The sequence below is a fragment of the Chiloscyllium plagiosum genome, unplaced genomic scaffold, assembly GCF_037043375.1.
Source record: "Chiloscyllium plagiosum isolate Xiang-an unplaced genomic scaffold, Cpla_swu_hap1 HiC_scaffold_36, whole genome shotgun sequence".
Lineage (NCBI taxonomy): Eukaryota > Metazoa > Chordata > Chondrichthyes > Orectolobiformes > Hemiscylliidae > Chiloscyllium > Chiloscyllium plagiosum.
In genome coordinates, this window is record NW_028270174.1 from 37986272 (window position 1) to 38009587 (window position 23316).

The 23316-nt window shown below is 41.7% G+C and overlaps 1 protein-coding gene across 2 annotated transcripts in view; it reads left to right on the forward strand.

Moving 5' to 3' along the window:
- The first annotated feature begins 747 nt into the window (after window positions 1-747).
- The window catches only part of LOC122539342 (NEDD4 family-interacting protein 1-like), a 163747-nt gene continuing 141178 nt past the window's right edge, over window positions 748-23316 (forward strand). Inside the window, exons 1-3 of one of the 2 annotated variants that reach the window (XM_043674082.2) lie at window positions 748-934; window positions 1195-1282; window positions 17408-17532. In XM_043674082.2, the coding sequence (XP_043530017.1) occupies window positions 896-934; window positions 1195-1282; window positions 17408-17532 (252 nt within the window). In that variant the 5' untranslated portion in view covers window positions 748-895. The remainder of the gene's footprint in view (window positions 935-1194; window positions 1283-17407; window positions 17533-23316) is intronic. The other variant, XM_087980091.1, reaches the window with a different exon arrangement.

The following is a 23316-nucleotide window of genomic DNA, read 5'->3' on the forward strand; positions in this document are numbered from 1 at the left end:
GTTCCTGACAAACGGCAGTGTGGCTGCTCTTTGAGTTGCACTGTTGCTGCAAACACCAACTAAGACAATTTTTAAAAATATTTCATTGTAAAATTGAAGTTGTAGAATCCATGTGTACAGTACACATTTAAATTGGTCAATGATCAGTTTTACATAGTTAATCTGAACAAGTCACCATTATACAGCAGATCATTCTTACCTAGTGAAAGCCAGCCAGTTCAAGCCTTGAAATGAATGTGAAAAGGTGCTTTGCCTACATAGCAGCAAATTATTTCCAAGCCATCAGTTTTCATACTACTCTGAATGCACTATATGAGCTTCTGAGCTACGTATGCATTTGAAATATAGAACACATAATAGAAAATGAGTTATAGATATAAATGGGTAGCCACGTATTCTCTTCATGTTTAAGCGCTTTAATTCTCTCCTGTTTTGCCATCAACATCCTTTCTCTGTCAAATTGGGCTGGTATAAAACAAGGATGCCAAGAATTCAGCAACTGTAACCAAGTCAGCTTCACGTGATGTCTCAGGATCAAATAACAGTGCAACATGTTAGAAAGCTTCAACACGACAGACATGGATTGAATCCAACTGCAAGGAGTGTGTATGCTTTTTACTTTACTGTGCCTGAAATAACTTGCTCTTTTAAGTGACGGTGTATTCTTAACGGTGAACAGATGTGCCTTGCAGGGTAGATTAATGACAGGTTTTTTTTCTTGAGGTTAGAAATAAAGGCTGTGAGACTTAGCTAATGATTTTGGGGGTGGGGTCCATTTTTATTGGTCTTTCTGCTTTCCACCCCCTATTGTAATGTAGCTTAGTTTGTCCCAATATGGCTGTTCTTCTCTTGTGAAGAAAGATGATGTGAAACTTGACAAGGTGACTTCTAGGTGATGGAGTTTAATGGAAAGCCAATTATCTTCTGCGAATATGTGAGTGTTTTATTTGAACAAGCTGTGTCACAATTCAGTTGTATTTATCTGCTAGCTCACAGTGGAATCCTCATGTCAGGACAATTCTTAATTGCAGAATAAAAAGCATGTAGGAGGGAGAGAAGCAGCCTTAGAGTATTTGTTCACATGGTAACACTGTGCAGTAAACTAACTGATAGGTAGGCCGATTATGAATGCAAAACGGTATCTTGAAAGAAGCAACTCACACTATAATACGCTTGTCTTTTTGATGAAAATAGGATGATGAATTCACATTAGGAGATGGCTACGATGAAGGCAACCAGCTCAGTCTTGGAAATGACGGGATTTTTCTGGTGACGTTTTTCAGTGAGTTCACCTTTAATTGATTTCTCACAGATATTGATTATCTTACCTTTTTGACAAATTGAAATGTGTGCACAACTAGACGTTGGAAACAAAATGTCCAGTTATAAATTGCTCTGTACATATAGAACATTCACTTGTGTGTATCCTGTGTTAGCTGTGGTGCAGCACAATAAATTCTTAAACTAATTCCATTGACAGATATAGAGAATTGCAAGGAATTTAAATAGGTGATAACACAGTTCAGATGTGTTCTGCATGAAGCTCTTCACTCAAAGGTTTATGTTTAGTAAATGGCACCCAATACAGCATGAAATATTGGCAGCTATGAAGTCACCTTTCAATTTCCTTTATTATTATTTCTGCACTCCTACTAAAGTCTTTGTTCAAATGCATGCATAGCTGGTAGCCTGCTGTTCAAAGAAAGTTATGGACACAAAGACTTAGATGTCATAGAGATGTACAGCATGGAAGCAGACTCTTCAGTCCAACTTATCTGCTGACCAGCCATCCTAAATTAATCTAGTCCAGTTTGCCAGCATTTGGTCCGTATCCCTCTATACCCATCCAGATGCATTTGAAATGACAGAAGTGGCAGAGGGATGAGCATAGATGAAAGGCATTCAGAAATTAACTGAAGTGAATGAATGTCATTTTCAGAATTGCTTTAAAAAAGGTCAGATGCGCACAGCCATTATCATGACCAATTTTCCACTGTATTGCTGTTGATGTTTTATATAGAATGACATTTCCAGTTGATATGGAATATCTGGTTGCTGTGAAAAGGTTACAACAAGTGATGGTTGAATTAACACTCAGTTGATGTGCTAAGTTCGTAGAGAATACTTCTGATCATTATCATGTACCTCTTTTCGTGTTAAAACATCTCCCACTCGTTGCAATGTTCAGTAACATCTTAAAGTTATATTTCTTGTCAAAACATCAGTGAACACAGTTTAAACACAAATACATTTTGCACTCAATAGACAGAGAAGAAACGAGACAGACAAACAGAATGGAGATGGAAAGAAGCTTAGACCCAGATGAATATGAGGAGGATCAGTGAAAGGGAGACTCAATCAGTGTTTGTTTTAGTTGGGGCAACTGTGTAAACTGTAATATTGGCTCTGTTAAATAACTCTCCTAACTGAATTCAATGAGGTACAAAAATCAAGGGCAATTTCATCCGTTTTACACCATTATCCATGACAAAGTTATCATTGTCACAATTTCCCATAGAAGATAGAGAAGGTGAAAACTAAGAAATAAGGTGGAATGGCAGATAAATAAACAAAGAAGACAAAAACTAAAATACAGAAGTACATCCATTGAATGCTCCAGTACATGGATCTACTCATGCAATTTCCCCCTAGATTGAGTTCTTAATCTGTCACAGACAAAGAGAAGGGTAGTTTATTTTTCAAAATTGTACAAAATGACATCCCAACAATGACTTACATTTTCATAATGCATTTCAGCTAGTTAAATGGTCCAAGCACCTCACATAAGCATAATTGGACAAAATTGATTTTGATGACAAAAGAAGATATTAAGACAAGTTGAAACTTAGTTAAAACAGCACCTTAGAAGAGAAAGAGAGACGTAGAGACGCATCTTTGATCAAAACCAATGTCAGTTTGATCACCAGTGGTGGGGCATGGAGCAAGGGGTATGTACAGATCAGAGTTAGTGGAAGAGAGCGTTTTTGGCAGACTAGAAGAGTTCACAGAGATAGGAGAGAGGAATGCCATGGGGAGAGTTGAAAAGAAGCAGATCAATTTTGAAATCAAGATGTGGACAGAGCACTAACCAATATTCTTCAGTGAGCTCAGCACTGATGGGTGAGTAGGACTTGATGAAGTGAGTCACTATGGATGGTAGAGTTTTGGATCAGCTTTATTTTATGAAGGATGGATTATGGAAGACCAGCCTGGTGAGAATTGGAACAGATGGGTGACAAAAAAAAATGAGGGTTTTAGCTGAAGATGTGCTAAAGGATGGTGGATATCGTTTCATTTTAAAGAGGTGGAGCTGTTTGTAGTGGACACAATATCAGCTGGAGTTTATGCTTATTGGGAACACTACCACTGGCAAGTTCTCCTCCAAACCACTACAACGCGCGCTTGGAAATGTATCACCGGTCCTTCAATTATGCTGGATAAAATGCTGAAATCTTCTCCTAACGATATTGTGGGTCTACTAACTGCAAATTGATTGTAGCGGATCAAGAAGGCACTGCATCCCCACCTTCTGAAGGGCTGCTAAGAATGGGCAATAAATGTTGACTCAGCCTGATTCCTGAAGAAGGGCTTATGCCCGAAACGTCAATTCTCCTGTTCCCTGGATGCTGCTTGACCTGCTGTGCTTTTCCAGCAACACATTTTCAGCTCTGATCTCCAGCATCTGCAGACCTCACTTTCTCCTCAGCCAGTGATGTTCAGATCCCGTGAATTTTAAAAAATCTTTGAAAGAGAGGGCCATGCTTTCCTTTACATGGACCTTGGATAAATAAATGGATTGTATTCTAATGTATGCAGCACAAGTCATCCCATGTAACTACAATAGGAGATTGTTGGTGTGCAGAGATTCCTGACACTTTGCCTCATACCCTGACATCGTGTAAGAAAGGCAGCATTACATATAAGAGCATATTGTCAAGTGCTTACAGCCTAAGGTGAAAGGATATTAACCCCAGACCCTTGAGCGGGTTATGAGATCTTGGGTTGTTTTTGTGAATTATTATCACCAGGTAACACTTTGAAGATCACCTGTGACTACATGCTGCTTCACAGGGATGACCTATGATCGATCTGTAATATGGTCAGGGTGTCTTGTGATCAGGAATTGTATCACACACAGTTGGACACTGCTTACATTCCACAAACAGGGTGGAATGATTACAGATATCTTCAACCTGCACTGTGGAAGTACCTGATTAATATAATTGCCCCTTGAAGAGCCACATCACCCACAGTGCTCAGACAGTGCTCAAACCACTTACTCCACACACTCCTGAGGTGGTCACAGCCATTTTCCATTTCCATTGTACATTTCAGATTTGGATAAGGATTGAAGGCAACATGATTAATACTTTACAGAATAAGTCACAGATTCGTAATTTAGAGGCGACCCCAACATTCACATTCCTTTCTTCCCTGTCAACTCCATCAGTTCTGAGCTTCCAAGCTTTACACTAACTATGTCACTTCTTCTCCTAACATTACTCCCTGAGCCCCCTGCTCCAGCTTAGCCATGAGAGCAATCGAAATGCATAGTCCCCCTGTTTGGTGGATCCAATGATAACAACTCTTTCTGCAGTAACCTATGTTATTCATTGCTCTATCGTCTTCCACCCTTATGTGTTGAAGGACATCCCCTTCACAATTATTGTCCCCTCTACATCCAGCAAACTGCCTCCAAGTGACTTCCTCTACTTCTTTATCGTAGTAATGGCCCCTGATAACTTCCATTTCAGTGAGCAGCCTCTCAAGATTGACAGTGGCATATACGCCTGACTAAATTGGAAGGATTTACTAAATTGACTTATTGGTAATTCCTCAGACTGTGTGTGGATTTGAACTGAAGGTTGACTTCCCGGATTGCAGTAATACAGAACCTCTGACCCTGGCCAGCCCAAGCAGTCAACTGACCATATCCAAGCCCCAAGATTGAAATGAGGAGGTAATGACCTCATGATATTATTGCTGGACAGTTAATCCAGAGACCCAGGTAATGTTCTGGGGACCTGGGTTTGAATCCAGCCACGGCAGATGGTGAGAACTTGAATTCAATAAAAATCTGGAATTAAGAGTCTAATGGTATCCATGTACCTATTGCTAATTGTTGGAAAACCCATCTAGTTCACTAATGTCCTTTAGGGAAGGAAGCTGCCATCCTTACCTGGTCTGGCCTACATGTGATCCCAGACCCACAGCAATATTGTTGACTCTTAATTGCGCTCTGGTGAATTAGGGATGGGCAATTAAATGCCAGTGATGTTCTCATATTATGTATAAAAGAAAAAAGATCAGCCACTGTCCATTAACTGACTGTGGCTGGGACTGACAGCAGTCCTCTTTGAATTGACAACGTCTTGCTCCTCTTAGACTTTGACATGTTGCCATTTGGCTGTAGCACATGCAAAGTGTTTGCCATGTGAGGCTGCTATCACATGTTGCAGATGTGAGATTGATGTAGAATGATGCTGCACAGCAACACATTCACCCCCTTGACTGGTCACTACTGACAAACATGGCGAGCTGCCTGATGTTATGTCTTTGCTAAAAGGCAAGGCAAGACTGAGATGTGAACATGAAAGTAGGCATGAAGTGAGTGGGCACTAAGTAAGCAGGCCCTGGATATATACCCTGCTCTAAAGGATGAGTTAAGCACCTATCTCTGTGCTAAGAGTCCTGACAGCAGCATTGGTGCATTTCAAAATGCAGCTTTGAAATGGAGAATTACTTTCAAAGTGCAGAGATGTGCCATGATGATGTGGTGAGGGTCATGTGTGCACAATGCCCACCTCTATCAATGGGGGATTGAGGTAATGGGAGTGGGGATGGATGCAGGCAGTTGATGCCAATAGAGTGTACTTTGAGATGATGGGAAATTGCTGTTCATGTTTCTGGGTGAACAAGTGGCAAAATGGAGGTACCGAGTACCTGCACTGACTTGCATGTAGGGAACTGTTTCCATCTAATTTCTCTCCATCGTGTGGAAGAATGGGAAATGATTTAGAAATGAGGCAAGATTGAGTACTAATGAGATTTAAATATGTGCATGTTGCATGTAAGCCTCTCAACACTTGTGAGTAAGGTTTTTATTCTGTTTTATTCTATCAAACCTTGGATAGGAAATCAAACTTTTTTCTCAGCATTGAGAATTTCATTTTTCCTACTCCATTTTTCCCAATTGACTTGGTTATTGCCCAAATGATTCAGGGGTGAGAAAGTTCACCCCCATATCTCTACTGGTTCAGGACTGTCACACACCTGGCTTCAATTTGTACTTCATCAGCAGGACTTTCATTGTCAAATAATTAATTCCCTCGTTGTCATGCCAGGAAACAACTGTTAATGGTCCAAGAGACACACACGGGCATTGTGGGTAAATCCTCATAAGTTACCTATAATTCAGCTACTTATTAAGAAATCTCATTGACAATCAAATACTGAAACCATGATTTAAACTTCATTACATGTAGCAACTAAGACCCCTTGGGTGAGCAAGTTAAGCCTCACAACTCAACTTGGCTATTACCTGATTAATGGTGGACTCAAGATATGATTCAACCAACAATATCTGTCTCTGGAAGTGTCCAGGGTTCAATCCTTGCGCAGTGCTGTTCTTCAAAATTCTCCTGAATTGTTCTGATGTTGAATTCTTATAGAATTTTCTCTCTTACAAGTTTGTGGTGTGACATTATTGACGATTGATTATATTCTTTCATCTGCAACATTGATTATATTTTTGGAGTCTGTAGTTTGCCTTCTGTTCAGATGTAGCTCCCCTGTTCCTTGTTACATTCAGGGTTAGGAGTCCGTTTGTCATAGCCTGTCCTGCAATTAACCCCTTTACTTCAGGGCATTTCCTTCTACAGACAGTCTTAATTGTCCATTTGTCATGAGTCAGCAGGGTATTGAGCAGTATTATCCCCTCTCTCCCAAGAAACAGCTTGTTTATGTTCCTTCAACCCTTTCCCAGGGGTGGTGAATAAGCGTCTTGCTTTTAATTCCTTTATAACAGCGTCTCCTTATCCCTTTCATCTCGTGATACAATTTATTCCAGAAAGAGGTATTGCTGACTGTTTCAATCCATGAAATTTTTGAAGTTGTGACGTTTACATCATCACAAGGGAAACTTAAACTTTCTAGTTCCCAAACTCACTCCACAGGGAGCAATGGAAAACACTTTGTCGCTGCCAGATTCTCACTTGGAAATATAGGTATGCAAGCACATAATCTATGATGTGGAAGGGAGTCTTTTCCTTGGGGGGCTGGGGATTATTGTGGTTAATGGTATCTTACTGGCAGAATTCTATTCCCAATCTAGCCTTGTTGGCAGTAATACCCAATTGCCTTTATGCTGAGAGGGCCCAGGTCTCATGAAAGTTTTGCCCAGATGCAAGCTTACCCTCTCCAACTGTAACGTGCATCACAGTCAGTGGAGACAGGGAGGGACTGCAGTGTCCTAAGAAGCAGTTTCTGGGCATGCTGTGCTAGATTCTCCTCCTGAATGGGGCCTACTGGAACCACCTTATCTCCCTGAGAGAAAGGACACAAAGTTTGAGGTCAAGTCCCCTTATGTCCCCTCAGCTTGCCTTTGACAAACTTGATGATGTCCCAATTCCTTAAACTAATCCCAAATAAAGATAGACAATTATTTTCTAGGTTCTTTGATATCTCTGACAGCTTTGACAGTTCCAAAGAGTTTACTTTTCACAATCCAAAGTGTATCTTACATCTCACTGCACTAAGGTGTCCACGAGGATATCTCACATGTCCATCCTGGTTATCCAAACTAAATCAATCAGGTCAATCTTGACCCGATCTGCTTGACACCTCACAGGTTCCAGACAGTGGTGATACCAAAATCCCACATAAATAGAAGCAACTGCCCAGTTATCTGATCCACTGTCTCCAGACGTCACATGTGCATGAATCTTGTAACATCCAAGGACCTGCCCCTGTGAAAGTCGGGAATGATGTGTGTGGGTGTGGGACTTGTGGAGACTTCCAGCGTTTTCATGGAATCCCCTCCACTCCGGCATAAATTGTGCCTCAGATCATAATCTGCTAACAGATCTATTTTTTTGTAACAACCATATTCAATGATTATTTCATGGGACTGGTAGCTTTGAGGCAAAACAAGATTGACTTGAGCACTCTGTGGATACGAATCCATGAATCATAATCAAATATTAAATAGACAATGTCGCATATAGAAAGCAGAGTGCAAGATCCAGAAAACATAAACCTGGAGGACAGAAATAGGAGCAGTGCACTCATGTTATGGGTCCTGCCCAATGAGATGAATGAATAGTGAAGACTGTAATAATGCACACTCTGTGAAGGAAGGGCATGCTTTGAAACTGGCATTCTCCCAGGTTTATGTAGAAAAGCCATTCAAGCACTAAATTACGAGTTAAGCATTAGAAATGACAAAGGTAGCTGAGTCTGCCAACAACTTTGTAAATAACCCCATACTTCTAAATGACTCAAACCTTCTGTGGCAAGAATGAGCAGGTGGCAAGCTACTCTGGTCACTATCCACCTGCTCTCCACTGTAAGTTAATACAGTGTGGTTCTACAGGGATTAGCCCAGTCATTTATATAGAAGTAGAACTCCTTTTGACAATATGTGAGCGTACTATCAGTTCTGTCTTAGAACTCCCTGAGGAGAGAAGTTCTCGACAAAACTTAACTGTTATTTAATTTCTTTTGATATTTATAACACAGCCTGCTGTAAATCTGGGGACTGCCAAATTATCTTTATCAAAATGGCATTGTTCTGCTATCTTCTGAAAATAGAGCATGAAGGGTAGTTTCATGCAACATTTGCAATCATTCGTGCTGAACAAAAGCTGGCAGAAAGCAACTTCTCACAGGAAGAAGCAGTGAAACTGTCACAGTTTCTTCATGGTGGTGTGAATGGGCGTGTCCGTGAGTTATAAATTCAGGAGATTGTACTTATTTTGTGCTGGCTTCACACAGAAAATAACTGTTGCTTGGGGCAGGATGTTAACACGAGCTTCGGCACCCTGATCTGGACCCGAGCCTGCATGTGGAAGCAGTGGGGCTAGCTCCATGATTATCCCAGAGGCAGCCTCCCAGAACAGTCATGTGGCTGTGCTCCTGATCCGACCTGCTCAATCAAAGGGCTGGCAACTCCAGAGTCTGGGCAGAAAAGAGGGGAGATCACCAATATCCCGGACAGATTGACCTGGCTTATCAACGTAGAGGTGCCCTTTGAGGTAAACTTAAGATTAACCTCCAGCAAGGGTTTGCAGAAAATGCCATTTTTGTTTTGGCAGTAGCTCTGAGAAATATCAAAATTCCCTTTTGTTTCTGGAAAGGCTGTACAGAACTGGTTTAGAACATTTGGATGTACTTATACATGATTTTATGAATGAAGTGCATTTTTGAAATGAAAAAGAATTCAGAGAAGGTTTTATCAAGGTTTAGCCTGAGCAGCTCCATGACTCAGGGTGCTGTGCTGTACGGTCTGTACCCTGGGATGCACACTGAGACAAACATTGACTGTGCCTGGTAGACTATGAACTAGGTGCAAGATGCTCTTTGGTCTTCCTGAAACCTGTTGGTCTTTCAGTGCAAAGAGTTGACATTGACTTATGCCCGAAACGTCGATTCTCCTGTTCCCTGGATGCTGCCTGACCTGCTGCGCTTTTCCAGCAACACATTTTCAGCATTGACCAACTGGTGCAGACTGGCACATTCCAAGGTCCAGGACTATGTGCTGAGGGATGTATTAAAGCCTGGGACAAGGTGCCAAGCGCAATGGGGAAAGACCACTATCTGACATCTTTCTGCCAAAGTATAATGAGGATCCATTCAGGTCTCAAGTCTTCTTGATGCCTCAGAATGAATATGGGTAGTTTCCTGTGTCTCTGGAAAAGCTCTGAGAAATGTCAAAATTCCAATGTTTTATTTGTATTTTATCTCTGTGCAAGGACTGCACTGAACTGGGTTCAAACTTTTACATGTATTTATAGATGATTCTTATGAATAAAATATTGTTTTGAAATAAAAGTACTATTCAGAAAGGCTAAGCAGGCAGACAGGCATCTGCGAAAGACCCACCACAAGTTCTTCCTGCAGGCCCTGTTTTGGACATGGGGCCTCTGCAAACCATTCCCACCACCTCCTCCACCTCCTCCAGGTTGCCGCATGGTGGCTGATTGAATGCTGCAAAGAATGTGTTCCAGCAGAGCTGTTCAATGTTAGAATAGGCTGTGTGCCCTCCATTAGGCAAGCAGCTGTTCTGCATAGTCCCACCACCAGGAAACATCAGCAGTGGGTAAGGCCAGATTTCCTGGCTTCTGTGTGTGCAACCTCAAGGTCAGCAAAATCCTGTCTCTCGTGTTACAGGTGAGATCTTTAATGGCTGCCACAACGTACACACAAAGATACTTTTATCAGAGATAGACGGCAGTAAACCAGCCAATGTGTCGTGTCTAATTTCTCCAAATACTTGGCTTTTGCAAATTGCTGTCATGGAACAGGAGTACACTATTCACATCCTCAATCTTCTCCCTCCAAAAATGGAACAACAAGTGACCAGTAACCTAACTTTATGTGTCTGTTTTGGTGTCATATCCAGAATACTTTCAATTATAAAATATTGCCCACCTCAGATTTAAATACAACAAGTATTTCACAACATTTGTGGTTTGTGGAAGACAATTCCAATTCCTTTAGGGGGAGTCTTGTGTTGTTGGTGGTGATAGGGTTGAAGGTTGTTGAAAAAGATGGAGTGTGGTGCACCTGATGCTAACCTCCATTGTCTGGGAAGGAAAGACCATGATCAATCTCCCCACCTTGCTGACAATGAAGAACCACTTAAAGGTTAGCCCAGCAGCAGCTGGACCTATGGGCATGAGCATTCTGGAAGCAAATCGAATTCTTGTCTCTTTTGATGGGGGTAGAGGCCCTCAAACAAAGGCATGATGGACAGCATAGACATCTGGAAGAAGGTGCCTGCTGAAAGCCATTCCCCTTCTCTTGTTTAAAGCCCTCCCAACCCCATTCTCATCCTTCTATGCCCACACTCTCCTCCCCAATCTAAACTCTAAGATGGCTTAGTGGTATTATTGCCTGGATGTTAATCCAGGTAACGTTCTGGGGACCTGGGTTTGAATCTCACCATGGCAAATAGTGGAATTTGAATTCAATAAAACTCTGAAGTTAAGAGTCTTATGATGACCATGAATCCATTGTTGATTGTTAGGAAAAACCATTTGCAAGGAATATGCAATTTTTATCTGGTCTGGACTACATGTCACTCTGAACCCACACCAATATAGTTGATCACTGCCCTCTGGAATGGCCTAATCAGTAACGCCCTCATCCTGTGAATGATTTTTTTAAAAGTCCCATCACTAACTACTCCTGTATGCTGTGACTCTAGGCTTTCTCCTCCAGCAGCAGCAGCCACAACATGCCCTTGATACTACTGAGGGCAAGAGCTTCTTATTGCCCTCATTCTCAAGGAAGCCCCACTGGTGTCCATGGAACTGCCTGATTAACAGAGGGAGGCCATCCTTAGAAGAGGCACCATGGATCTTTTGGCATCTGTTCAGTCAATGGACGCTTCCACCCAAGAAGTGCAAACGTTTCTTTACTTCTCTTCTGATAATTCTTGTTCTAATTTTTGTATGATGTTGCCTAGTTCTAGACTTCACACCCAGTGGAAGTAATTTTCTCCACCTATCTTATCAGTGTGGCAACTTCATAAAACTATGCACAGACCATAGTAAAGTACTTGAAAATCTTCCATGTCTAAATTTTCCAATTAGCATCATAACTGTTTTCATGATTAAGCCCATCTACTGCAACTTAAAAGTTTGGATTTTATGGATTCATAAATCTCTGTATGAATTTCCCACAATCCTGGTGGTCAGAATTATGGCTACTTTGTGAAAGGATTCTCTTCCTGTATGGGTTGCAGTGAGGTCCAATACAGGCTTAAGTGAGTGATAAAGACAGGGAGTTATGCATGTGCTTTTTAGTCATTTGATCACAAGCCCTGGGAAATAGACTTTGCTGTAAAAAGCCATGAAAAATCACACCAAACAGACATTGCACTATTACATTTTTAATAGATGTAATTCATTTTACAACATTAAAAATTTAACATTTTTGGGAAGTATCATAATTTCAATCAGCAAGAGTTTTGAAAAGCGATATTTAAGAAGTGGTCAATTATACTAAAGATCATAAATTTCATTTTGTAACATTGATATTCATCAGATTTTTAAACAGGTTTCCTGTTGAGAAATATCCAAAATTAATTAACTTTTGAAAGAGTATAAAATATGAAATTTAAAGTCTAAGGGTGAAATTAATTCATAATCTATGGGATTTGATAGACTTTCCTACTTTATGTGACACCTGATGATCTTTGTCCACTTGACCTGCTACTCCCCCAGCATCCCTGGAGACTGAAGGCTCTGATTCCCTGCTGTACATTTCTATGATTCTATGACATGCTTCTCCATTTCTCCCACCTTCCCGCCTGAAATGTTTGCTGGTTACTTGGTTTTTGAAAGAGCTAATGCTCACCAAGTTTCCAAATGACACAAAGCTTGGGGGGGTGGGGGGGTGGGGGGGAAAGGTGAGCTGTTAGGAGGACAGAGAGATAATTCAGAGTCATTTGGGATAAGTTGAGTGAGTAGGCACAAGCATGGCAGATAACGTTTACTGTGGATAAATGTGAAGTTATTCACTCTGGAAGCAAAAACAGAAACAGATTATTGTCTAAATGGTGATAGGTTGGGAAAAGGGGTGATGCATTAAAAATTGGTTTTCCTTGTACATTAGTTGCTGAAAGTAAGCAGGCAGATGATGAAGAAAGCAAAATGGTATGTTAGCCTTCATAGCAAGGGAATTTGAATCCAGGAGTAAGGATGTCTTGCTGCAATTATATCGGCTTTGGCGAGACCACACCCTGAGTAATGTGTGCAGATTTGGTCTCCTATTCTGAGGAAGGATGGCAGATTGATGTACGAAGAGAGATTGGATTGATGAAGACAATGTTCTCTGGGGTTTATAAGAATGGGGGAGGGGTGACCTCACAGAAACCTATCGAGTTCCAAAAGGACTAGACAGGCTAAACACAGGAATGATGGTGCTGATGACTGGGGAGTCCAGAACTCGGGCTCTCAATCTAAGGGTATAGGATAGACCAGTTAGGACTGAGATGAGGGGAGAAATTTAGGACATGAGAGTATATCCATATCAGGATGACTGCTACAGTTCATTAAGTAGGTTCATAACCACATTCTCAAAGACATTTGGGTGGTCAATAATTACAGGCCCTGCCAGAACTGCTAATGCCAATGATTGAATAAAGGTAAAATAAAGTACTGGCATATTCTTTAGAATGGAATCTTGGCCGAAACAGAGCCTGCGCAAACAAATTGGCAAAACATTGATAAAAGGTTTCTCATTCCATTTATGAGCAAGTTCTGTCATGTGCTGTTTGGCTCGAAGAGCATTTCTGAACATTGGTATAACACCAGGCACTTCACGGCTGTGGGTGGGACTGTGACCTGGAAATGACGGTTTGCTTACTCCTTCCTCTATGGATCCAGTACAACCGATAAAACATTAATGAGCCAACAAACAAAGGTTTGCTAGCCAGGAGCAGTGAAGCAGGGTGTGGTGGGGGGGGGGGGGTGGGGGTTGCTCATCCAATGGGCCTCACACACATCCAGGCCTTTACCCAGAAGTAGGTCATGGCTTTTCAGTGCACCTGGGACAGCACTGTGTTAAATGTAGTCAGGTTAAGACTTCTGTGGAAGGAGCACTTAAATCTTGTGCAGGTTTGAGGAAGGTCTGGGGGTAGGAGGACGTGGGTGGTTCAACCCATCCTTATTCCATGGAATGTCGGCTAAATTAGTGCTGAGTGGGACTTCTGCCCCTCCTTGAGAGAAATCCTGCCCTCTGGAGTTGTGTTGGCCAATCTGATTGTCTGACAGACTGATCAGTTACTCCAGTGGTCATTGCCGCGCCTGCACTCCATACTGGACACTGCTGAAACGGCATCCAGTCCCAAGGAAAAGTCCTCAATACATCATCAGCCCAGGTAAGTTGGCAACATTGGGTGAGGAGAGTTTGTCCACCTTGGGGAGAAGGGTTAGGAGGGATCTGGTTTAAAATCTGTGAGGGGATAGGATGAAGGAAGTGGGCTGTTATTGTCTGAAGAGGTGTCCCTGGTGAGCACAGGACACAATACTGGTTCAATTACGTTTACTGAGTTACTAAGATTGAATGTGTCAGAAGAAAACTCATTTCTCACCTGTACTGGACTTACCAGGTCATTGCATCTCTTTTGCCATTGATCAGTCATCTAGTAATTAACATGGACCTTATCAGCACCTCTGCCATATCCTTACTGACTTGGTTCCTGATTCAGGAAAAACAATCTGTTCTGTCAGAAATTCCAAATATATCTGGATGTCTCATCCACAAAGACAAAAGCCTTTTTATAGCCATTTTCTTGCAATGTTCCATTAATGGTCTGCTGGAAATGAGAAATAATGCAGTGCTTACTGACTGAGCAAAAAAGCTCAATAGAAACATTACAATTACTCACTAGTCAATGCAGAGACAACTAAACTAAATTGCATTCTGGATTAGTGATGCTGGAAGAGCACAGCAGTTCAGGCAGCATCCGAGGAGCAGTAAAATCGACATTTCGGGGCAAAAGCCCTTCATCAGGAATACAGACAGAGAGCCTGAAGGGTGGAGAGATAAGTGAGAGGAGAGTGGGGGTGGGCAGAAAGTAGCATAGAGTACAATAGATGAGTGGGGGAGGGGATGAAGGTGATAGGTCAGGGGGAGGGTGGAGTGGATAGGTGGAAAAGAAGATCGGCAGGTAGGACAAGTCATGGGGACAGTGCTGAGCTGGAAGTTTGGAACTAAGGTGAGGTGGGGGAAAGGGAAATGAGGAAACTGTTGAAGTCCACATTGATGCCCTGGGGTTGAAGTGTTCCGAGGCAGAAGATGAGGCGTTCTTCCTCCAGGCGTCTGGTGGTGAGGGAATGGCGGTGAAGGAGGCCCAGGGCCTCCATGTCCTCGGCAGAGTGGGAGGGGAAGTTGAAATGTTGGGCCACGGGGAGGTGGAGTTGATTGGTGCCCCGGAGATGTTCCCTAAAGCGCTCTGCTAGGAGAGTTCCAGTCTCCCCAATGTAGAGGAGACCGCATCGGGAGCAACGGATACAATAAATGATATCGGTGGATGTGCAGGTAAAATGTGGATGGATGTGGAAGGCTCCTTTAGGGCCTTGGATGGAGGTGAGGGAGGAGGTGTGGGCGCAGGTTTTACAGTTCCTGCGGTGGCAGGGGAAAGTGCCAGGATGGGAGGGTGGGCTGTAGGGGGGCGTGGACCTGACCAGGTAGTCACGGAGGGAACGGTCTTTGCGGAAGGCGGAAAGGGGTGGGGAGGGAAATATATCCCTGGTGGTGGGGTCTGTTTGTAGGTGGCGGAAATGTCGGCAGATGATTTGGTTTATGCGAAGGTTGGTAGGGTGGAAGGTGAGCACCAGTGGCGTTCTGTCCTTGTTACGGTTGGAGGGGTGGGGTCTGAGGGCGGAGGTGCGGGATGTGGACGAGATGCGTTGGACGGCATCTTTAACCATGTGGGAAGAGAAATTGCGGTCTCTAAAGAAGGAGGTCATCTGGTGTGTTCTGTGGTGGAACTGGTCCTCCTGGGAGCAGATACGGTGGAGGCGGAGGAATTGGGAATACGGGATGGCATTTTTGCAGGAGGTAGGCTGGGAAGAGGTGTAATCCAGGTAGCTGTGGGAGTCAGTGGGTTTGTAAAAAATGTCGGTGTCAAGTTGGTCGTCATTAATGGAGGTGGAGAGGTCCAGGAAGGGGAGGGAGGTGTCAGAGGTGGTCCAGGTAAATTTAAGGTCAGGGTGGAATGTGTTGGTGAAGTTGATGAATTGCTCAACCTCCTCGCGGGAGCACGAGGTGGCGCCAATGCAGTCATCAATGCAGCGGAGGAGGAGGTGGGGAGTGGTGCTGGTGTAATTTCGGAAGAGCGACTGTTCTACGTAGCCAACAAAGAGACAGGCATAGCTGGGGCCCATACGTGTGCTCATGGCTACCCCTTTGGTCTGGAGGAAGTGGGAGAAACTAAATTGCACACTGCTCAGAATAGTAACTCATTGCTGCTCTTAAAATCTCTGCATTATTAAATGCATATTAAAATTCAAGCATGTAACATTAATATTAACATCAATCAATCTATCAGCTAAGTACATTCCTTGAATTAAGTTGCACAATGCTCAGATTGACATTGTTTGCCAATGCTTTACATTAACTAATCAATCAGACAAGATACGGTACATGGTATATTTGCCCAGAGAGAGAAGTGCTCCTGTAGTGACTAGAATGAGGTGGGCCTCATACAGTGTGAGTTCACTGATTAGGCCTGTTACCCTGGTCCAGTCAGGGAGCTCTGGCTGACGGATATAAACAGGAGGGTCAGGCTGTCCTAGAGGTGGTCGAAAGGTGTGTCAGGGCCGACCGAGAACTGGAAGGGGCATGAGGTGGACCGAGAGCCGGAAGGTGGGTAGGGGCGGGCTGAATTAGATTGGCCAGAAGGTGGGAGGGATGGGGGCTTGCTGGGTTTGTATTGTCTGCACTTTTTATGTAACAGGATTGTCTTATGTACAAATGTCATTGTCGCTGTCTTATCATACGTGGAACTGGGATTTGAGATTTGTCCTCATCTCCCTGTAAAATGGTTGAACGGTAAGGTTTGGGGCCTAGCTTTGCTGCTCCTCTCCCTTGTTAAACTGCTGTCTCTTGTGTACAGCTGTAAATGTTAACTGTTCTTTGTAAACTGTTTTGTAATTTGTTTAATAAAATATTATAAACAGAAAAAAAACAGGAGAGTCAGGGATTCTGCTCACCCTTGGTGCTGGCTCTCTGATAGCTGGATCAGTGTCCCAGACTGTACACGTGTAAATAAATGGTGACATGGTGATGAGATACTGGCCTTTGTGGAGTTATTTTAGCCCTGTTACAATTAAGTTCCACGATGATTTTCTTTTAATAGAAACCCCATCGCCAAATATTTGAGGTCCAATTAGTTTTGATTCCATTAATCTATTATTCACGCGTATTCACATGGCACTGTTTTTCTGATTCAGAACAGTCTTCTTGTTTGTTATGTCAATGAAGTTCGGCATAAACATGAACCAAAACTTCAAATCAGAAAGAGAAAAAGAATTCTCAATTGTACAGAAATTCTAAATCCAAGTGATTATTATATACACTAAACAATACAATTGTCAGTGCAGCATAACATGGTTAATAATTTAGTTTACTCTTCCAAATTAATGACTACTTTCATTTCCTTTGTCTTTTTTAGTTGCATTTATATTTAACTGGATTGGATTCTTTTTATCCTTCTGCTCAACCAACACCATTGCAGGCAGATATGGAGCCATTTCGGGTTTTGGGCTGTCTCTTATAAAGTGGATTCTTATCGTAAGGGTAAGTGTTCATTGACTTCTGACGTTGTCACAAATGCTTCAGAAGATTCGTATCTCTTTATTGGCTGTATTTTATTTCTACTGTCAGTTGTACTTCAGATTGTGTATTTTGTTGGTTTCACTGTGTAATTGTGGAAGACATAATACCCATTATTTTCATTCAGATGATTACTTGAAGGATGTTGTGCCACAGCGATGGAAGATCTGGCTTCAAATCCTACCTCTGCCAGGGGAGGAGTCATAGCATGCTGAACAGGTTAATTAAGAATAAATACAAGGGGGTTGAAGTCATGCTTTAGCTGACTTCTAATTCGACTGAAGCCTTCTTGAGCAATCCTGGGTACTGTACCTTAGAGAAATTGAGTCCTGTAGTTCAGTATTAGTGTCCATAGGGCTCAAGTCCCACCTACCAATGAGATTTGTCATAACATGCATGAACAAGGTGATTAAAATGTTCAGAGAGTATTTGAAGAGAAATGATTTAAAAATGCACAATGTGCTGGATTGTCCCTCAGGGGAAGCACTAGTCTGTTTTGTAGTCCTGAGGAGCTTTATGTCCATAACTGCAGTTTAGAGATTGAGAAGCCTAAAGAAGAGCAGGATTCCCAACAAACCTGCAGCCCTTTTAAATCTTTGACTGCCTGTTTTCCAACCACAGGTGAATGAACTCATAGTCTGGAGGTCTTTGGGAGAGAAGCCTCCAGTAGAAGGTCTGACCTCAGGAATGTTGTGAATGTTAGTATGATAGTGGTTGGCTGAGGCATTGTGAATGGGAGTTACAGCTCAGCCCAATGAATCTGAAATGTAAAATTAACGAAATGAATGATTGCCTTGTTTCAGACTAGTGACTTCATGGGAAAAGTGATGAACTTAGTGCAATATGGCTTCAATTGTCTTAAGATTCTTGTTTTTGGTAAATAGCTACAAAATATAAATGGTCTCAATGTTAGCGGGGAGGGGGAATGATGAGGCAGTTTTGCATACTTATTGTGAAAGGGTCAGTTTTGCTCAGGTCCTCTCAAATTTAATAGTGGGTAACCCATTTTGAAAATGGGTTTGGAATTCGAGCTACGGGCAGATTAAAATGTTGGTTGACTGTGAAGTGGGTAGGCCTACATCACAAGACAGCAACTGGAGAGTGGGATAGAGAAAGGAGGAGCTGTGTATCAGAGGGTCATTGTTGGAGGGGTCAGGAAGGACATTGGAGAGGAAATTGAATGGCAGTGGGAACATGAACACTGGGGACCTTATTTGCTGATATCAGAATAATCCCTATTTTCGGTGGCTGCCTTGTTTGCTGCTAATCTCTGTTCACACCGTGTGGGATGTTCCATACTGAGATTTGTTCTTTTTGCTCCAATTCCACCTGGATAATGAGTTCAAAGAGCATCAGTTTCTACCTCATAAGATCTTATTGTCACATTTTATTGAAAGGGGTGATTTATTTGCTTTCCACGGAGTCTCGGCGCTGAGCAAAACACCCTCAGAAAGTAGTAGGGATGTGGAACGCACTGCCTGCAACAGTAGGTGACTCGCCAACTTTAAGGGCATTTAAATGGTCATTGGATAGACATAAGGATGAAAATGGAATTGTGTCAGATAGATGGGCTTCAGGTTGGTTCCATTGGTCGGTGCAACTTCGAGAGCTAAAGGGCCAGTACTGCGCTGTAATATTCTATATTTGCACCACTCTAGAACATAGAGCCCTGTTGGATCAACTGAAAGCGAGTTAGTGCAGATGGAAGCTTCCTCTACTTTAACATCATTCACAGATCACAATCTCAGTAAAGTATTTTGAGAGCTTCGGTGCAGCATTTCAGTTTTTTAAGTGCCCTCTAGCTTTTTGGTGAAATTGATTATTCTGTGTAAATCACAACAATATTATGGTTTGTCTTGCTTTATGGAATCATGCCTGTCAGAGAAAATGCACTCAAAGCACTATGACATTGGTGTCTTCAGAGTTATTCTGAAGAACATAAACAGGAAAGATATTTTAGTTCCATCCAAAATGGATTTTAAAAAAAAGAATTCTCAGCAAATTTTGGAAATAATCAACGAATCAAGCAGTCTTTGTAGTAAGGGGCATTTTCGGTTAATGCCTTGAAAGTTCATTTAACCGCAATGGTTCCTGCTTCTCTGCGTCTCGCTCCACAAATGTTACCTAATCTGCTGATTAATTCTATTTTTATATCAGATTTTCAATAGGCTCTATATTTTACTTTGTGTCAACCATCATTACAAATAACCTGCAAGCTGAATAAAAGATGTTTCGATTGCGCTTGTGCTGAATATATAGTGAAATTATAAAATATGTTCCAGATCTCATTGCTTTATTTTACAATGTATTCTAAACCATTCTGCTGCAGTCCACAGTGTCTTTCATCTGCTGGAGAATGTGGCCTGAATTATGCAATCTGTTTCTATTATTAAACTAGCAGAGAACTTATGGTAATCAGAAACACAGACAAACAAGATAAAGGGAGTGCTACATTTACTGAGTGTCACAACATTCCATACGTAACCGAACCTTCAGCTCAAATGTTTCATGTTGGCACTTGATATGCAGAGCAGCTCCAGACCTCTTCATAATTGGAAGTAATTTGTTTCTCTCACAGTATCCTATTGCTTCATAATGTTAAATATGTCCATTAAATCACCCAATAATATTCTCTGCTCTACTGAAAACAGCCCATTATTTCAAGCAAGCAGCTACTGGTGCTAATGACTCTGCATTGCCTCAACAACCTTCCTTTAATATGGAACTGAAAATTGCACCCACAACTCCGGTTATACTCTTATTTAGATTTCCATGGATTTAACCTTACATTTTGCCTTATACATTCTATCCCCTTCGCTATCTGTTGAAATGGGAGATGTTGTCTAAGGGTAATGCTTTAGTTTGAATCTGCTTGAAATAAATGCTGAAGTTGATGGATTCATGGTGTATGATGTGGACCTGATTGAGCCAATGACCAAGATAATTTAACATGTGTCTTGTGCATTCTGCAGTATTTAATTTCTGAGTGAAATATCTGGACACCATCTCAATTCAGTTGTTGTACTTGGTCGAATTGCTGTTCTAAAGATCAGTTCATGCCACCCTGCTAATTAACAGAGAAACTAAAATGTCAGCTTGCCTAATTTGTCACTTTTGGTTTTTGAGGACAGCATGTTGTGGGATTTATCTCCAATCTAGGAGCTGAGCATATGACTACAATCTTTGTTGCTACCATTCAAATGAAATTTTGAACTGTAATACTGCCTGCTAGAACAAGCAGATACAAAAGACCCCATTGACAATGAAGTGGTCTATCTGACATCTCTCTCCCTTATCTATTATTGATTCATTTGCTGTGGGACATTGCTGTGCATAACTTGATTGTTGATGCACCTATTCAAAAATAGTGATGTATATGCCAAATGCAAGTAATGTGATCATGAGGTATTTTGACATAGTTCACAAATACAATAAGATCCTACAAATGAAAATTCTTTCTTTGAAAATGTTTGAAAGTTTCATCAAGCATTAACGTAACCTTTGGAATTAACTATTGATCAGCCGGTCTCACAAATGGAACCTGGAGAAGGTGGCTCTTTCACTGGGGCTTGGATTATTCCCACTTGACTTCAGATGGTCCTGAAAGTCAATGCTGTCAGAGCCAATGATCCGAGTTGGACAAGCAGAAGGAAGCTGCAAACGTTGAATCCTCCTCTTGCCTTGTTTCCAATAATCTATCCTTAAGTATTCTGGATTTACCCAAAGGAAAGAGAATATGCATTTGGTGAGTTTTGAGAAGATTCATAGCTCAGGTAAGTTTGCTCGCTGTGCTGGAAGGTTTGTTTTCAGATGTTTTGTCACCATACTAGGTAACATCATCAGTGAGCCTCTGGTGAAGCGCTGGTGGTATGGCCCACTTTTAATTTATGTGTTTAGGCTTCATTGAGTTGGTGACATCATTTCCTGTGATTATGCCATTTCCTGTTCTTTTTCTCAGGGGGTGATAAGTGGGATCGAAATCAACGTGTTTGTTGATAGAGTTCCAGTTGAAATGCCATGCTTCTAGGAATTCTTGTGCATGTCTCTGTTTGGCTTGTCCTAGAATGGATGTGTTGGCCCAGTTGAAGTGGTGTCCTTCCTCATCTGTATGTAAAGATCCTAGTGAGAGTGGGCAATGACTTTTTATGGCTAGTTGATGTTCATGTATCCTGGTGGCTAGTTTTCTGCCTGTTTGTCCAATGTAGTGTTTGTTACAGCACTTGCACAGTATTTTGTAAATGACTTCAGTTTTACTTGTTGTCTGTATAGAGTCTTTCCAGTTCATTAGCTGCCATTTTAGTGTATTGGTATGTTTGTGGCCTACAATGATGCTAAGAGGTCTGAGTAGTCTGGCAGTCATTTCCGAGATGTCTCTGATGTAGAGGAGAGTGGCTAGGGTTTCTAGACATGTTTTGTCTGTTTGTTGGGGTTTGTTACTAAGAAATCGGTGGACTATGTTTTTTGGGTACCCATTCTTTTTAAATAAATGGTATAGGTGATTTTCCTCTGCTCTGCATAGTTCCTCTGTGCTGCAGTGTGTGGTGGCTCGTTGGAATAATGTTCTGATGCAGCTTTGTTTGTGGATGTTGGGATGATTGCTTCTGTAGGTCAGTATTTGGTCCATAGGTGTTGTTTTCCTGTAGACTATTCAGACATCTTGGCATCATGGTAGCCCACAAACCCACCAACACACTAAAACTTGAAAGACCTTATACAGGCAACAAATAAAACTAATATCATTTACAAAATACCTTGCAAGAACTGTAAAAAATACTACATTGGACAAACAGGCAGAAAACTAGCCACCAGGATACATGAACATCAATTAGCACAAAAAGACATAACCACTCTCATGAGTATCTTTACATACAGATGAGTAAGGACACCACTTTGACTGGGACAACATATCCATCCTAGGACAAGCCAAATAGAGGCATGCACAAGAATTCCTAGAAGCATGGCATTCCAACCAGAACTCTATCAACAAACACATTGAATTGAATCCCATTTACCACTCCCTGAGAAAAAGAACAGGAAATGGCATAATCACAAAAATGATGTCACCAACCCAAGGAAGCCTAAACACATAAGTAAAAAGCAGGCCATACCAGCAGTGCTTCACCGGAGGCTCACTGATGATGTTATCTTGTATGGTGACGAAACATCTGAAAACAAACCTTCCAGCTCAGCGAGCAAACTTACATCCACAGAGTATGCATTTCATTTTGGGTACATTTTAAATTTTATTTGTGGATTTCTCAATGTATTGTTTCAAGAATATTAAAAATGATGGTGGGTTTTTGTTCTACACATGAGACAGCCAAGGATCAGCTATGACTGTATAGTAGTAGCACTTATACCTCTAAGTCCAAAGATTGTATTTCAAGACTGACTTAAAAGTTCTGAGCACAAAATCTAGCCTAACGCTGCAGTAGAGTGAGGAGGGTATATTACAAGGAGAAGTGCTATCTTTTGGATGAAACATTAAAATGTCTGCTGGCTCAGGTAGTGGATATAGAAGGCACAATAGCACCATTTGAAAGGAATTGAGGATATTTTCCAGGATCTCGAGACAATATTTGCTCTTTACTAAAGTTATTCCAATAGTTATCTCTGCCATTGATGAGATATGGAAATTGGCTGCTCCATTTCCTAGTTATTTACTGCTAAATGCTATGGGCCATGCTTCAGTAATGCAGTGCTATATAATGTGCAGCACAGGATCTCAGTGGTTGGCACTGCTGCCTC